Source organism: Ahaetulla prasina, chromosome 5 (assembly GCF_028640845.1).
Source record: "Ahaetulla prasina isolate Xishuangbanna chromosome 5, ASM2864084v1, whole genome shotgun sequence".
Lineage (NCBI taxonomy): Eukaryota > Metazoa > Chordata > Lepidosauria > Squamata > Colubridae > Ahaetulla > Ahaetulla prasina.
Window position 1 is genome coordinate 95,984,555 of NC_080543.1, and position 15,773 is coordinate 96,000,327.

A 15,773-nucleotide genomic window follows, 5' to 3' on the forward strand; every position below is an offset into this window, starting at 1 on the left:
TACATTTATATCCTACTACAATTGAAGTACCAAGATTAGTAAAAAATATTAAATTTTTTAATGTAAAAATAAAAGAATAGAACATATTTTGATTCCAGCTCTATCTTTAGTTCTTTTAGTTCACTGTCCGGGCTCCCCATAATGGAGTATTGACATGTCCATTCTGGCATGTCAATACAAGAAAAGTAAATCTCGTATTTTGATATCTCCATTATACATCTTTATTTAACTAACCAACCTTATTATTGTCTGCCTTTCTTGAAATCTGCAGGGTCATTTTATGTTTTCATGGGTGTATTCATTGTGTGAGCAAGACATATATTGTTCTTTACTTCACTTCATTGCTACAAATATATTGGCCATTTAGGGTATAATGTCATTCTTGAGTGATATGTGAAATGATAGCAGTGTTCCAATATCTAAGGGGCTACCACAAAGAATAGGGTGTCAACCTATTCTCAAAAACAACTGAAGGCAGGACAAGAAGCAATGGATGGAAACTAATCATGGAGAGAAGCAACCCAGAACTAAGGAAGAATTAGTTCTTGCCTCCAGAAGTTGTGAGTGCTCCAACACTGGAGGTTTTTAAGAAGAGATTGGATAAGCATCTGCCTGAAATGGTATAGGGTTTCCTGCTTAAGCAAGGGATTAAACTAGGAGCTCCAAGATCTTTTCCAACTCTGTTAGTCTGCATTTCCAAATCCTGTTGATGCCAATGGGGCTATAACTTTTAAGCAGTATTACCAGGAGTATGGAGCTTACATTCAAAATACGTTTAGTCATAAAGTAAAATCATATATTAGAGTTAATTTAGTGTAGCAGTTAAGTCATCAAGCTAGAAACTGGGAGACTGAAATCTAGTTCCACTTTAGGCACAAACCTTGGGCTGGATATTTTTTCAGCCCTAGGAAAGGCAATTTTTTTTATTTTTTATTTTTTGTTTACATTTATATCCTGCCCTTCTCCAAAGACTCAGGGCAGCTTACAGTGTATAAGGCAATAGTCTCATTGTATTTGTATATTTTTTTACAAAGTCAACTTATTGCCCCCCCAACAATCTGGGTCCTCATTTTACCTACCTTATAAAGGATGGAAGGCTGAGTCAACCTTGGGCCGGACTTGAACCTGCAGTAATTGCAGGCTACTGTGTTCTAATAACAGGCTTCTTAACAGCCTGAGCTATTCCGGCCCCATGAGAAACCATTTCTGGAAAAAATCTTGCCAAGAAAACTGCAAGGGCTTGTCCAGGCAGTCTCCGAGAATCGGACACGATTAAAGGGGGAGGGGGCATATCTACATATTTAACTGAGTTAGTCCTGCTACCCATGGTTGTATTTACTTATGAACGGTTTTATAAAATTGAGAATTTACTTTTAAAATTATTATTTTTTTGCAATTTGTGTTATAATCAATTTAAAAAGAGAAAGCAAGTTTCTGCAATTACAACCCCAGTTCAAACCACCTGAGCATAATACATGGGAGAAAGAGAAAGAAAATCAACGCACTTTCTAATTTTATCCCCAAGCGGAAGGGCTTTGACAAGAGTAACTCCAAACACGGAAGTGCTTCTTAAAGCACACTAACTGAGAAAAATACAAGGTAGAGTAACACTGCTCATCGACTTGCGAGTTCCTTTAATATCTTGGAACAGTGGATTACCGAGAGAAATGACAGAAATCTGCTATATAGCTTTGTAAAGTACTACGTAGCCCGTCAATCTACAGGCCCCCCTTTCGGTTTGCAAAGGGTAGAAATAATCGTACCCTCTTCAAGACTGATCTTTAAAAAGCTGTTGTTTTGCTCGCTCTAAATCAGTTTCACTCCTCTCCGCAGCACAGCAATCCCATTTCAGGGTTCGTTCTCCCTTCCGCCAAACAAGAATGGGGAGAGAGTCTTAAGCAAACGGGATGTCTTGAGTCCGAACAATGGGATGAGCGGTTCTGTATAACTTTGTCTCTACGTAAAAATGCGCGGATCCTTTTCTTAGTTGAAGCCAGCCGTCTTGACTCTGAATCTCGCGCTCGCGTTCCAACGAGGACAAAAAATTCCAGCAATTGCAATAGATTAAAGACCCGTCTAGAGAAGCTGGTAAATATTTCGTTTGCCCTTCTGTTCTCCGAAAAACAATGGGGGTGTCTGGCAAACCTTGCCGCATGCAAGTATATCCTTCGTAGGTCTGCAGCCCCGCTTTCTCTGGTGCCTAAACTGCGCTCTATCGTGCCCTGGCGCAGCAGTCCTGTATATGGGGGAAAGGCGCTTTTAGATGTTTGTATAAGATTAGTGGCCAAGAGTTTTCCGCTGAATACTGTTGCGATCAATTTATTCCTGCTTTTCGGCTTGTTTGAAGAAGCCTTTCCCCTACCACCCCCCACAACTGTCCGTCAACGTATTTGTACTACAGTACCCATTATCTTTGCTCAATGTTTTCATACACTGTGGATTATGGGACTTTTTAAAAAATGGAGCGGATTAGGGAAGCAACATTTTCTATTCGGAGTTCCCTTAAGAATGCATTAGGTTGCAGCGTATCTCAACGTATCCTCGGGTGTTTCTGTGTACACCTTGTTAGTACCTTTAGTTGTTTGGCAGACATAATTATCTCCAGATTTGAATGAGGAACCTTAACTGCCAGAAAATAGGCTCATAGTTTGCTTTATCATCCCCAAAGCAGCTGCATTAGTAACTTTAAAGATATTAACGTGACACTATCAGGACTGCCTGTAGGAGCCTGATATGCTAAAGAGAAACTCCTGGGGTCTCACACTTTTGAAAGGTGAGAACTGAAGCTGGAAGGCACTGCTTCTTAGCGGTAACGTCATTGTTGGGGAATGATCTTCCTCTGAAGATCAAACTAGCCTCCTGGGTGAGTTTCAGAAAGTTCTTAAGGTGTACTGGAGGATAAATGAGGCATCAGATTTTAGTCTTTATTTTCATGGATTTGTTGTTGAGCCTTTCAGATACATGGCCATAAAAATATTATAAATAAAACAATAAACTAAAACCTGAGCTTTTTCAAATGTTTCAATGCTGCTTACCTATTGTGTCATTTACTGTTTTACTTTTCTATTTTTTTATTGTTATACCAGATATCAATCATTTGTGATTTAATTTAGTTTATTTTTGTTGTTCATCCTGTCGCAGATGTTTTAATATTTTAATCCTACTGAGGATGTGGGAAGATATTTGTGTATGTATTGCTGAGACGTGTCAGACATAACTTCAATAAATATTTTTTTCAATAGGCTATTGGCAACTGATTGAACAAGAAGTATCTTACAAATTCACTGATTTAAAGGTTGCAGCTACCTACTAAAAAGGAGCAATATTTTATTAAAATAATCTAAAACTGCTTTCAATGCTTCTGAAAAGAAAAAAGCTCATCATATTGAACCGATGGTTTGAAAGATTCTGAATGGTGCCAAAACTTCCATTGCTTTTGATGCTTGATTATTTTATTTCCTTAAAACATGATAATCCAGTTCTCATGGAAGAAATGTTTCCCATTATATTGTGTCCTCAAAGTTCCAGCTGCTGGCTTCAAAACTAAAAAGGAAAGAGGGCTTATCCTACAGTCTGTGTCTCAGGATGTTTACCAGAATTTAGCATTAGAGGATTGGATCCATGATAACATGGATTTAGAGAATAGACATGTTCTTCTCCTTTGGAGAAATTCCTCTGCTGTAGTGATTGGTCGGCATCAGAATCCCTGGCAGGAATGTAACCTTGGAGTCATAAGGCAGAAGGGTATAAAGCTTGCTCGAAGAAGAAGTGGAGGAGGTGCAGTTTACCACGACAAAGGCAACATTAATCTGACTTTCTTCACCGACAGGAAAAAATACGAAAGAATTGAGAATTTAAAACTCGTTGTTAAAGCTTTGAAGTCCCTGCGACCCCAACTAGATGTTCAGGCTACTGAGAGATATGATCTCTTGTTAAACAAAATCTTTAAAATTTCAGGAACTGCTGCAAAATTAGGAAGAACAGCTGCTTATCACCACTGCACTTTGTTGTGCAGTACTGATAAATTGGTTTTAACATCTGTGTTAAAGACTACTAACAGTGGAATCCAAAGTAATGCCACACCAAGTGTGCCTGCATTAGTGAGAAATCTCTATGAAGAAGATCCCACATTAACTTGTGAAATGCTTACGGAAGCCATTGCTGCGGAATATGCTTCACATCATCACATTGAAAACCATATCCATGTCATAAATCCAGCCAATGAAACAGAATTCCCTGGAATTAACAATAAAGCCATAGAACTAAAAGCCTGGAATTGGCTATATGGAAAAACACCAAAGTTCAAAATCAGCACATCCTTTAACATAGGACATGAGGATGCTGAAATTCAGGTAAGTATGGATATAAAGAATGGTAACATTGAAACTTGCCAAATAGATGTCCCTCAGAACTGGCTGCCACTGGATGTGTGCGTTGAACTTGGGAACAGCCTGATTGGCAACAAGTTTTGCCCAAATGAAAACACTGCTGTGGCAACTGCTTTGCTGAGAATTTGGGCAGATTCTACATTACACAGCAAATTGCATATCTTATGTGAGAAAATTATAACATTAATGTAACTTATGTGATGATCTGGATTCTTGGATATCAAATTAGTAATTTGCTAATACAAGATTGACGTATATTATTTTAGAAGAGTTTAGTGAATGTAAATTTAATGTTACATAATAACTACTGAACAAAGTAACACTTGAATATAAATTTCCTTTTTTAAAGGAGGTATTTAACTGATATTACAGTCCTTATCTATCTTCTCAAATGTGAACTCCACTGAGTTTAATGGAACTTGAAGTAACTTACTATAGAGTTGCAACCAAGATTGCAATTATAATAATAATACACTTGGATAAGCAAAAAGGTGGAGCGAAAGCTATAACTAATAGCCATTTTCAAATTCAATATATTACTGTTCCAGTAACTTATGCTGCATTTGAATTGACAATGACTCCTGTTATAATCAACAAAATGTAAAAGATATTTGTTCTCCCCGTCTTCTGTGCTGGATAAGAGTTGACTCTTCTGTGCTGCCAGAGTCGATTCAAGGTGAAATAAACGGCAAATAAATCTAATGAATAAATAACATGTTAGCAACCTTGTGAAAGGTTCTTTGGCTTCTTTTCCTTTAAATTAATTTTCACCAGTTCTTACTTCACCATTCTAGTAAGAACAGAAGATCTGTATTGAGGTGAAAGTACATTTTTAAAAACAAGACTTTATTCCAAAAGTTTTATATTCTTACTTTTGATTAATCCAAATTTATTGACATAAAACTAAAAAACTAAAAGGTATACAAATTATAACTTTAATAATACAATATTATTAAAAAAAACCTATATCCAGTACATTCAAAAGGACAAGAATTCAAGTAATAAAATTGTTTAAAATTTCCATGACATACTGGATCAGATGTTTAGATTGATCAGTTATTTTATTCCAAAATTTCAGTATCACCTAATAATTTTATTGGAGTAAAAACGGGGGTAGATTCTGAGGAGAGAAAAAAACTAATTATAAGAACAGACATGTTACAAAGCAGGTTTTAGGAATGGCACATCAGGACTAGAAAGGTTCTTTAAAGAGCCCATAGATGAAATATGAGCTGTAAATTGCAAGCATGTACAATATTTTGAAAGTTCAGAGGATGTGGTTCGCTATTAAGCTCTCAGCAAATACATAGCTCAGCTGGCTGGCCATGGCATAATTTTCTTCCATGCTGTCTGAACATATGTGTGTTTGGTAGTGGCATGGTTTTTGTAGGAGTTTGCAGAAGAAAGAAAGAAAAAGTTGGATTCCATTGTTCAAAATACATCAGCATGCTATATGACCTAAGTGACAGCTGTGTAACTGTCCAAAAATCCTCTCCATTCAGCACCTTCGAATATTCAACGAATTTGGCAGGCACCGTTTTTTTTCTATATACAATAGCTTCATATAACTTGAAAAGATTATAGCTCTGTTTTTAGACTGCTAAATTCAAAAGTCCTTAGCTTATGACAGCAATTGGCTGGAATTGCTGTTGCTAAGTATTGCAGCCATAAAGTAGGACAGCAGTTTTGCAGGGCTGCATTAAATGATCATTAAACAAGCAGCTCACATGACCACAACTTCCAGCCAGCTTTCCCACTGACTTTGTGGGAAGTTGGCAGGGAACATTGGAAATCACAATCACATGACCACAGGAGACAACATAATCCCAAGCAGGGCATCAGGTAAGTACCCAAATGGCAGTCATGACTCTGGGGACACTGCAACAGCTAAACTATGAGGAAACCATTTGTTCAGTGCTGTCATAACTTGGAATGAACCTGTATCTGTATCTAGGTTTATTTCATTTATTTGTTTGAAGTAGTGACTCCAGTCATTGCATTTTTAAAATATATTCAGTAGTTTGTTTTAATTTAAATATTCTTCCAATATTTTTACCTGATGTTAATTAAGGTAAGAATACTGATTTTCCTTTAAGCAAAATTTAACCATTGAAGCCTCTTTTAAGGAAAGCTTGAGATAAACATATCTTTTTGCTTAAACAACAATTTATTTTATAAAAAAGCATATTAAATATACATCTTGACAAGAATTTTACCTAGAAAACAGGAGTGGTTTCAGAAGGAATCATGTCTTCTTTGTGTAGTTATTGTGAAAGATGTCCACAGTAGTTTCATGACAAGGTCTCAAATCAAAATCACAATATCCAAGGTAAAAACGACCCTATGAAAAGTTTTTTTTTCTTAGCAAAAAATTCAGGAACGCTGTTAGAAAAAAGAAAAAAAAAATCCCTTACCTGTGGTTTTTTAAAATAATCAAGGCCTCTTCCGATTTTAAACATCCATCCATTGTTGAATCTTTTAAATAAAAGAATATAGAAACATAATATTCAAAAATATAAAAGTGGCAAAAGTATGTTTGCAGATAATTCAGGAAAAATATGTGTATTTAAAAGATATTTTAATTGCCTTTTAGAATTAATAAGACTGTAGATTTCAGTTTGGAAATCTGGCCTATCCTAGGCCCAGATATTTTTCATACAGGTACATAAATATATATTGAGAGAGAAAAATATTTTTTCACATGAACACTGATTGCCAAATATTATTAAAGCAGTATCCTGATAACTGTCACTTTCAATCTGTTGTTTTGATAGATCTGAAAACCTTTAGGAATCACATATTAGACACTACAATCACAAATTTGTTTAAGGGCAGACATACCGTATATACTCGAGTATAAGCCGAGTTTTTCAGCACGTTTTTTGTGCTGAAAACGCCCTCGCTTATACTCAGATCGGCTTATATTCAGTATATACGGCTTATACTCGAGTTTTTTTTTTTCTTCTTTTTTTCACATTATACCGGATGGTGCAAACTTGGCGGGCTTTTGCATTAGCGCGGGGAAGCCCTGCCGGTGCAGTGAGAGGGCGGGGCGGGGGAGCCGCCAGCCTTCTCGGCTGAGGGAGGGAGGCTTTCCCTGACTGGTAGCTGCCTCATTTCGAGTCCCCAGTTTACCCCAGTTTTTTGGGGTAAAATTGGGGACCTCGGCTTATACTCAGATCGGCTTATATTCGAGTATATACGGTACATTTTAAATCTATAAATCCATTTGGAATTTTATGAGCATGTCATAGGTACTCTCACAGAATTATCATATTTTTCGGACTATATTTTTCGCACCAGAGCACCAAGATTTCAAAGAGGTAAATGAGAAAAAAAGGGGGGGTTGCCCTCCCCGCCTCCCAGGAGCATTCTGCAGGCCTCTCAAACCGTCTGTGCATTCCATTTTTGTGAAAAACAGGATGTGCAGAAGGTTTGGGAGGCTTGAAGAGTGCTCCTGGGGGCCAGGGAGGGCAAAAACGCGACTTGTGGGGGTTTGGGAAGCCAAAAACGGGCCTGTTTTTGGCAAAAATGGGACAAGGTTTCAGGAGGCCAAAAATGGCTGTATTCGGTGTATAAGACACACCAACATTTCCACCTCTTTTGGGGGGAGAAGGTGCGTCTTATACTTCGGAAAGTATGGTACTGCCCATGAAAGGCTTCTTCTACCTTTACAAACTACATGGTTAGGACCAAAATACATGAGGACTGTAAAACTCTGCAGTCAGTAGATGGCAGCAAAAAGATAAAGTACTCTATTTACTGTTCAAATCCTATTACCTACAAGAAAACAAACTCCTGCAGTTTTTTAACTGTCAACCCCCAGGATGCCCCAGTATTTCAAAATGGGTTGGGGCATTCTTGTAAATAAAGTTGAAGTTAAGGATTCATGCTTTGTTTTTAAGCTCATTATGTTTTGTGTAGATTCTTTCAATTAACAGTAAGAAATGATGGAAATGTTTATGAATGTCCTGATGCCTAGACATTTACTGTCTCTCCATATTTTAGAAAGCACAATATTAACTAAAATTTAGTACATATTTTTATTTACTATACAGTAATTTTACATATCACCAACCTAATCTCTCGATCATGTATTGAAGAAGAGTACGATATATCCAGTGTAATGCCGAAATCTCTTAGAGACTGTTGTATTTCTTCGAAGGAACCCATCTGTTGACTCTTTCCATGACCCTGTTAAGACATTGTATAATTTAAACTTGAATAGACAATTGAAACCTTGTCAATTCAGAATTCTCTGAAAAAACATTACTATTTTTAATTACATTAATGTGGGTCACCTTAACATGTTTTCAACCAAACTTACAAATTATCTAATGAAGAGAAACCTGTAGCAATTATTTTTCTGGTTAAATGATAGATGATTTGTAAGAGAACCCTGATTCTATGATACAGAAGCCATACATAAAAAGGAGGCTGGTGGAAAAGTCAGAGGAAGATTCCCTCTCTCTGATTCCTGACATCTCCTACAATACAATACAGATTTTCAAAATAAATTTGTGATTTGTAAAGCACTAATACGATAGAAAGGGTAGCAAAACTGTATCTTAGCAGTAGGGCATAAACTTGTATGCAAAAGGTACTTAGTAAAATTCTTGACATTTCCTGTAGATATTGGAAAGAAACTTTGAGGAACTGCTACAAGAAACATTTAAAATACTTAGTCAAAAATAGTAATTAGATTCAATATCTTCCATTTTTTTAAATTATCAATTTAAAATTGATATTATCTTACTGTAAAAATACCTACATTTAGCTACTTTTTTAACTATTCTTCCCCCAAAGCAAAACTATTAATACAAGACGTATTTAATTTTAATGCAAGTAATAGCGATCTTTTTCACCCACAAAATGATTTTTCAATCAATTGCTTTTCTGACCCAAAATGTGATAGAAATAGATTATTTACAGAATAAAAATTATTTTCTGTATTCTAATCATGGTGATTACACCATGCTTCCATTCAGCAAATTACTAAGTAAGAGGACATTCATGCAATCCTAAATAAATAAATTAATTCTTATTAAATTTTGTAATATAATTGCAGTCGTAAATACTTACTTCTTCATGAGATGTAAGAAGGTGTATAGTTTTCATTCTGCATGGTCCTTTAACGAGCATTTCACAAAATCTTAAGAAGTTGTACAACTATAGAAAATTAAACAAGATTAATTTTTCAGATGGAAAAAGGCAAAATGTCTTGATTAAATGCAGCATCGCTATCTCACCTGATGGGTTTGGCGAATGTAAGGATCCTCAACCCAAACCTCTGTAACAGTTTCATTTAGATACTCTTGGAACAGTTTTTCATAGCTGAATCCTTTGCTATTCTCTTCGATTTTTATTTGTTTGTGGCATTTCCCATCTAAGCACAAGAACAATCTTTCACTAAGCATCCTACCTCATTACAGTTATGGTTGAATTAAAAAGATCTTCCAGTATAACTTTGTACCTTCTTTTTCCTTCACAACATATTTTTTTATTACTTCCGCTCTGTTCATGTAATCTGATATTTTGTTTCTGTAATAAGCCTTTTTCTTCTCATCTTTTGTAGCTGCAAACAGAAGATATGAAAGAAATTGAAAAAGGATACCTGCACTTTCAACTGCCCACCCATTTTTTTCAGGGCATTTGAAAGCACAGTTAGTCCTCGACTTATGACCACAATAGGGACCAAAATTTCCATTGTAAGTCATTGTAGTCGTAAGTTGAGTGGGATATGATTCTACAACAAATATCAAGCAAATGCAGCTTCAATGCCTTTTGGCATTGGCAAAAAAAGTTGCAAATTACGATAATGTGACCAACAGGAAGCTGCAACTGGCCATAAATGCAAGTGCCTGATTTGCAATATGATGGTCACCACAAGTGGAAGTACAGGTCGTAAGTCACTTTTTCCAAGGCCACGAAAACTTTTCAGGGGTCATTCACATATGACCATTCATTTAAAAATAGTTAAATGAATGGTCATAAGAGATATGAATATGTGTTTTGAGATCTTATATGACCATGACCATACAGTAATTTCTGCTTAAAAATGACACCACCTGAATTTATTTGAGTTAATGATTACGCTTCAGGCTATTTCTCATTATACTTTACAAAATTTACAACTATGGGAGCAGACATATCAAAGACTCAGAGGCATGTCAAAATAACACAGAAATATTCTAATGAAACCAGAATCAGGAAAGGGATCAATCCCAGCACAAGCATATTGCAAATTTACAATCCAAATGACTTAAACAGGGTGCAGGGAGTGGACCATCTATCGAATTAGAGGTTCCTAAACAAATACAGGACAAAAAATATTTTGAGCAAGCCCAGTTCTGGTGAAAGTACACTTTTTGCATTAAATCCTGCAAAATTTTAAATACTAAGCAAGGTGAACAGATCAAATGCAGGTCTTCTTCATTCAGTGATAAGGATCTCTTACAATTAGGATTTCGCGTCCATATGCATCCATCTCTTGCTATGCACAAGGCAAGCAAAATTCTTTTTCCGATTTAATGAGAGCGGCGAAATGTGGCACCGTACAAGCCAGTTCACCTCCTGCTTCAGGGGTGGGAATGCGAAACTCACCTTTCAGCACATTAAGGAGGAGATCGATCCCTTCCTGGTAGCAAATCAGCGACTCCTGAAAACGCGAAGCCGAATCCAGTTCCACCGCCCGCTTCAGCACTGCCGCAGCCGAATCCTCCATGTCAATCAACCAGCGATGCCCTACGCTAGTCGCGACACTTTCCTCGGCTGAGGGGCGGGATCGCCGCCGCCCCAACTGCAACAGCCCGTGCCCAACGCGGCAAATCTGCAAAAACCAAAACTGCTCATCCGACCCGCCAGGAAAAATAGAAAAGGTGCGGGGTTGCCCCGCCCTTTTCTGCTCACGTGACTTCAAAGAACCGGAAAGTGAAAGCTTAGGAAGGCCCAAAGCTAAGTCGCCGGCCCTTCGCCTCCCGTGGCTCCGGAGGAGGAGCCTTTACACGTGATTGGCATCTCTTTTCGCGAGAAGGAGAATAGGCGGTGTAAGATGGCAGCCTGGAGGTGTTATGTATCCGCTTGGCAGGTGAGAAGCCTGGAAATGATTAAAAGATTTCTGTAAATTTCAGATAGTTGCGTTATTAGGAAGAGAATCGCAGAAGTTGCAGAAATCCCTTTATGTTGCGGAACATCATTGCTGGAGCTGAATAAAGCATAGCCGGGGTCCTTAAATGTGTTTTTAATTAGAAGCCCCGATTCTGCGGAAAACTGATGCCTTGGAGACCAGCAAGAGTTCATGTACTTTTTACTTTGTAAACTATTTATTCTTTCCAATTTAGCTGATTTAAATGTACATGAATGCTTGGTATATGATGTGCTTCCTGTGAACCTCTGATGCTTTTGGTTTCCCAGGAATATGAAATGATAGCTTCTTAGTACCGTAGAGTTAATATATGTGCACATGCACTTTGTCATTATTGATTTATTTGAAACTTTGATATGTTTGACTGTTACGTATTGATTCTAAAATATTATATTGTTTTCTCCTTTGTTTCTTATGCTGCAGAATCTGACAAAAAGCGAACCAATCCTTTGGAGAATATGGGTTAGGCAGAGGTTCACAAGGTCTCGAATTCCAGAATCAGTAAGTCTTGGGTTAAAAAAAATAATCAAACATTACAGTTACAAATTAAAATGAAACTACAAATGAAAATGGTCAAAATATGTTCTTTAGCACATAAAATCTGTTGTGAAAATATGACCTTTGTATTTTTAAAATTGAATTATGTAGGTCTGAGCTGGTCAGAGTTTAATTTGCCTTTGTTTCTGATGTACCTTCCTGGCTACAGAATCCATACTTAAGCCATTATTTTATTTCACCAAGTTTCTTGCTAATTAATACATACTCTTTGTAGCTTTCTTGTCTGCAGGGGTAACTGGTAGAATATTTTTTAAAAATGATTCACTCTATCTTAATCCCAAATTTGACCCTTGTGGTAGTCTCTTCAATCACATGTAACCCGATTTACTAGCCAGTAACCATGCCAGCAAATAATAAATTGTGATAGAAAAGGAGGAAAACCTCTAGTTTAAACATGGAAAGCTAAATACAACTTTAAAATGTGTCTTTGATATCTGGGATGAAACAAGGGCAAAGATGCCCAAATAAAAGTTTCTTTGGGCATCTTTGTGCCATGATTAATGTGAAGATGAACCCTGGAAATAATTAATTTTACTTATTGGATTGGTTAATAATGAAAGTAACTTCTTTTAGGTATTTCAACCACGACCTGGTGATCATGAAAAATATGGTGGTAATCCAGAAGAGCCTCATAAACTACATCTTATCACAAGGATCAGAAGTGGAAGAAGGCGTCCTTATTGGGAGAAAGAATTGCTTGAAGAGCTTGGATTAATAAAAGTATGTAGCTAATATACAGTGTTCAGAGATTTTTTTTGTTCCACCTCTAATACTCCTTCAGTCGTACGAATTTATTCAGAAGTTGTGCTTGTAGAGTTAATTTGAACAAAATGGTTGTCTATGCCTGGATTTTGAGATATTTGGCCCCTGCTAAAATGATTTGTAGCTGGAACAGCTCCATGTCACAAGTTATAATACTGACTTAAACATTTGAATTCATTTTCATTGTAAGGCAGAAGGCTGGTATCAAAAGAAAAAGAGAATCTTGTTTTGCAATTGCCTATTGATTCCAAATAGCCACAGTGTTTATTTGGCAGCAGCATGGAAATAATCTGCTTCTAATTCTTTTTTTTTTACTTTCCAGTGTAGCCTATAGTCCTGCTAACTTCTTATAGCTTTGATAAAAGAATATTTGTAACTCAGGGTTGAACAGTAGGGTCCTTGATGTTTTCTGAGCTTGGTTGCTTTCCTGCAGATGCTTCATTACCAAACTAGGTAACATCATCAGTTCTATACAATTCTTATAAGGTAAAAGTTCTCCTCACATATATGTGCTAGTCATTCTCGACTCTAGGGAATCATACAATCTATATTGTATGATAATAACAAGAATCTATACAATCCTTATAGTTTCCCCTAAATACAACCTTGCATAGCTTCTAGGCCCTGATTACGTATTAGCAACCTCTGAACTCAACATTAGCTACTTGTAAGTAAACTGTTATTTTGTGCTGTTTAAGGCAAATTTTGTCATCAGGCTGGGTGATTTTCACCCCATGTAGCAGTTTGGAAAGAATAAATTATACTAAAATTAGATCCATCTGCAAATAGTATTATTAATTGGGAATAATTGCATCCTGCCATCACAACATTCTGTCCTTGCCAGATGGTTGCTGTGAGGATTTCGTCCTATCTTAGCTTTTAGGATGTCTTTGCACAGCTGCTTCAGATCTTTACTTTTGCTTTCATGGAAGCATTTTGATGTCAGTGTTAAAACTGGCAATATCTTCCGGGTCTTACCATTTTAAAATGCAGTAATGGCATCTCAGAAATGTATTTTCTTAAACTATGGTATGAAGGCAGTCTCCACAAGTTTAAAAAATTGCTGGGCTTATGTTTCTGCCTGGTTACTGAATTAAGTGTAACATAAAACTAAGTAGAATTGAAGTGCTTTTGTTCTTGAAGGATTGTAACAGATGAGGAACAAAATGTGTTCTATACAAGTGATTTCTGTAAAGAAGCTTTATACCTATGTCACAATGATTACAGGCATAACACAGCTTTCATATTTTTAGGAGACTGGTCACATCACAATTGAAGCAAAGAGTTGCGTGACAGAGATACAGATTTAATAACAAGACCAAATCTGTAGCGGCATTCATTTTTTCAGCATTATCTTATATTAAAGAGAAGAAAAGAAAAAAATAAGTTCTTACTTACAGGCTTACCCTTCTCTTCTTGAAATGTGTACTATAATTGAGAAGTACTTCTCTAGCATATAAAATAGTTAAGGAATGGATTGTAAGAATCAGAACAGTATTTTGCTTCTGAGGACTACATGAGATTGGGAGCAGTCACCTGGGGGTTGCACAGCGGCAGTCAGGATGATGAGACCTGACACAGCAGCTAATATCAGACCTCTTAACAATTCCCCTCTTTACATGTTGTTCTCCACTGCTGAATAAGTATAGAAATCAAGAACACTTAAGGAGTCTGCATCTTTAAGCAATTATATTTATGGTTAAGTCCCTGAATGCTTTAACAAATGTTAGCTTTATAGGTAGTTCTTGTTTAATGACTGCCTTGTGTAATAACGATCATTCAATTATGTTGCTGATAAAAAAGTAACTTTATAACCAGTCTTTGCATTTACAACCATTGCAGGTCTGTAAAGCAAAGCTGAAGTAAGATCATAATCACAATCACAGTTTTGGTTAGCAGCCACTTACCTTAGTTGTTGATCCCAATTGTGGCCTCTAAAGGAAAACTACTTTTAATACTAAACTGTAGCAGAAATCAATTTAAGGATCATAAAATTTGTTTTATTGTTACTGAATATTTAGTGTCTGCAGTGATTTAATATTTATTAAAATCTAATCAAACTTGTTACTGTAGCTGTTCTCATAAATTCACTTCTGTGATGCATTGGAAACTGAATTGTCTGATCAGCTTTGTATCACCTACAGAGATTTGATCCAGTGGTGCTTAAAAACATCCCTTCCGTGAATGCAAAACTGAAAGTCATTAAACACCTAATAAGGTTGGTAATTCTTCTCATCAGCAATATTTTGAAATTGCTTTTGTGTAAAAACACTAATAGATTGGTTTTCCCCTCTCTTTTTGACTATAGAATAAAACCATTAAAACTGCCTTATGGAATTCCAACTGAAGATGAAATACCTGATACCTATCTTAACAAGGTCACAGGTGAACTGATAGTTTGTCGCCATCTAAAAGAAGTGGAAAAGAACACATCTGATTCTTCATAATAATGTATTAATGCTTCATATAATAAATGTAATATTGAGAATCGACTTACTGTAATTGCCACTAGAGGTATAAAATATGTTCATTTTTAAAACAATTTTTCTAAACTTAACTGCTTTCTCATAAAATTAGATAGCATTATTACTAGGAAGATAAAAATAATTTATCTAGTATTTGGGCATAATTTCTACTTAAACTGTTTGGCTGTTGTAAATGTGACAGTATAAATAATAGCAAATGCAGCAGTAGCTTTTGAGATATAGTTTGGTATATATAAAGTTTACAGAAGGCTGTAACTAACAGTTTACTATTAGTAAACTGAATTTCTGTGAGTATTGGTTAAACTAATTTGAATCTGCTTTTCTGGCCATTGTTAGTCTGATATAAATTGATTTTTAAGGTATGCAATTGTGAATAACATACAAAAATGCAGCATTTCATAATAAATTGATTGTCATCATCAGGCAGATATAGTC

General features: G+C 36.2%; 3 protein-coding genes across 7 annotated transcripts; 2 read left to right on the top strand and 1 right to left on the bottom strand.

Annotated features, from left to right (window-relative positions):
* Positions 1-1,935: 1,935 nt before the first annotated feature.
* On the top strand, positions 1,936-5,101 carry LIPT1 (lipoyltransferase 1). Its single transcript, XM_058184914.1, has 2 exons — positions 1,936-2,088; positions 3,243-5,101. The coding sequence occupies exon 2, from the start codon at positions 3,468-3,470 to the stop codon at positions 4,578-4,580; it is 1,113 nt and encodes a 370-aa protein (XP_058040897.1). The 5' UTR covers positions 1,936-2,088; positions 3,243-3,467; the 3' UTR covers positions 4,581-5,101.
* On the bottom strand, positions 2,198-11,257 carry MITD1 (microtubule interacting and trafficking domain containing 1). Of its 5 annotated transcripts, none has more exons than XM_058184919.1 (7): positions 10,992-11,257; positions 9,862-9,963; positions 9,638-9,774; positions 9,471-9,557; positions 8,467-8,582; positions 6,803-6,863; positions 2,198-2,236 (listed from the first exon to the last, which is right to left on the bottom strand). In XM_058184919.1, the coding sequence occupies exons 1-7, from the start codon at positions 11,110-11,112 to the stop codon at positions 2,213-2,215; spliced, it is 648 nt and encodes a 215-aa protein (XP_058040902.1). In that variant the 5' UTR covers positions 11,113-11,257; the 3' UTR covers positions 2,198-2,212. The 5 variants fall into 5 exon arrangements, with proteins under 5 accessions (XP_058040902.1, XP_058040900.1, XP_058040899.1 ...); XM_058184917.1 differs by lacking the exon at positions 2,198-2,236 and adding an exon at positions 5,045-5,086 and having other exon boundaries at positions 10,992-11,256; XM_058184916.1 differs by lacking the exon at positions 2,198-2,236 and adding an exon at positions 5,403-6,729.
* A 150-nt stretch (positions 11,258-11,407) lies between these two features.
* On the top strand, positions 11,408-15,340 carry MRPL30 (mitochondrial ribosomal protein L30). The gene is made up of 5 exons (XM_058184922.1): positions 11,408-11,475; positions 11,956-12,033; positions 12,664-12,810; positions 14,997-15,070; positions 15,161-15,340. Exons 1-5 carry the CDS (start codon positions 11,440-11,442, stop codon positions 15,297-15,299), a joined length of 474 nt encoding a protein of 157 aa, XP_058040905.1. The 5' UTR covers positions 11,408-11,439; the 3' UTR covers positions 15,300-15,340.
* Positions 15,341-15,773: the final 433 nt, after the last annotated feature.

Coding starts and splice junctions, on each gene's coding strand:
- LIPT1 (XM_058184914.1), top strand. CDS start 3,468: ATGATAATCCAGTTCTCATGGAAGAAATGTTTCCCATTATATTGTGTC.
- MITD1 (XM_058184915.1), bottom strand. CDS start 11,112: ATGGAGGATTCGGCTGCGGCAGTGCTGAAGCGGGCGGTGGAACTGGAT. Junction 9,964..10,991: donor CCTCCTTAATGTGCTGAAAG/GTGAGTTTCGCA, acceptor TTCTGTTTGCAG/CTACAAAAGATGAGAAGAAA. Junction 6,864..8,466: donor ATACATGATCGAGAGATTAG/GTTGGTGATATG, acceptor TTTATTTAAAAG/ATTCAACAATGGATGGATGT.
- MRPL30 (XM_058184922.1), top strand. CDS start 11,440: ATGGCAGCCTGGAGGTGTTATGTATCCGCTTGGCAG. Junction 12,034..12,663: donor GGTCTCGAATTCCAGAATCA/GTAAGTCTTGGG, acceptor AACTTCTTTTAG/GTATTTCAACCACGACCTGG. Junction 12,811..14,996: donor AAGAGCTTGGATTAATAAAA/GTATGTAGCTAA, acceptor TATCACCTACAG/AGATTTGATCCAGTGGTGCT.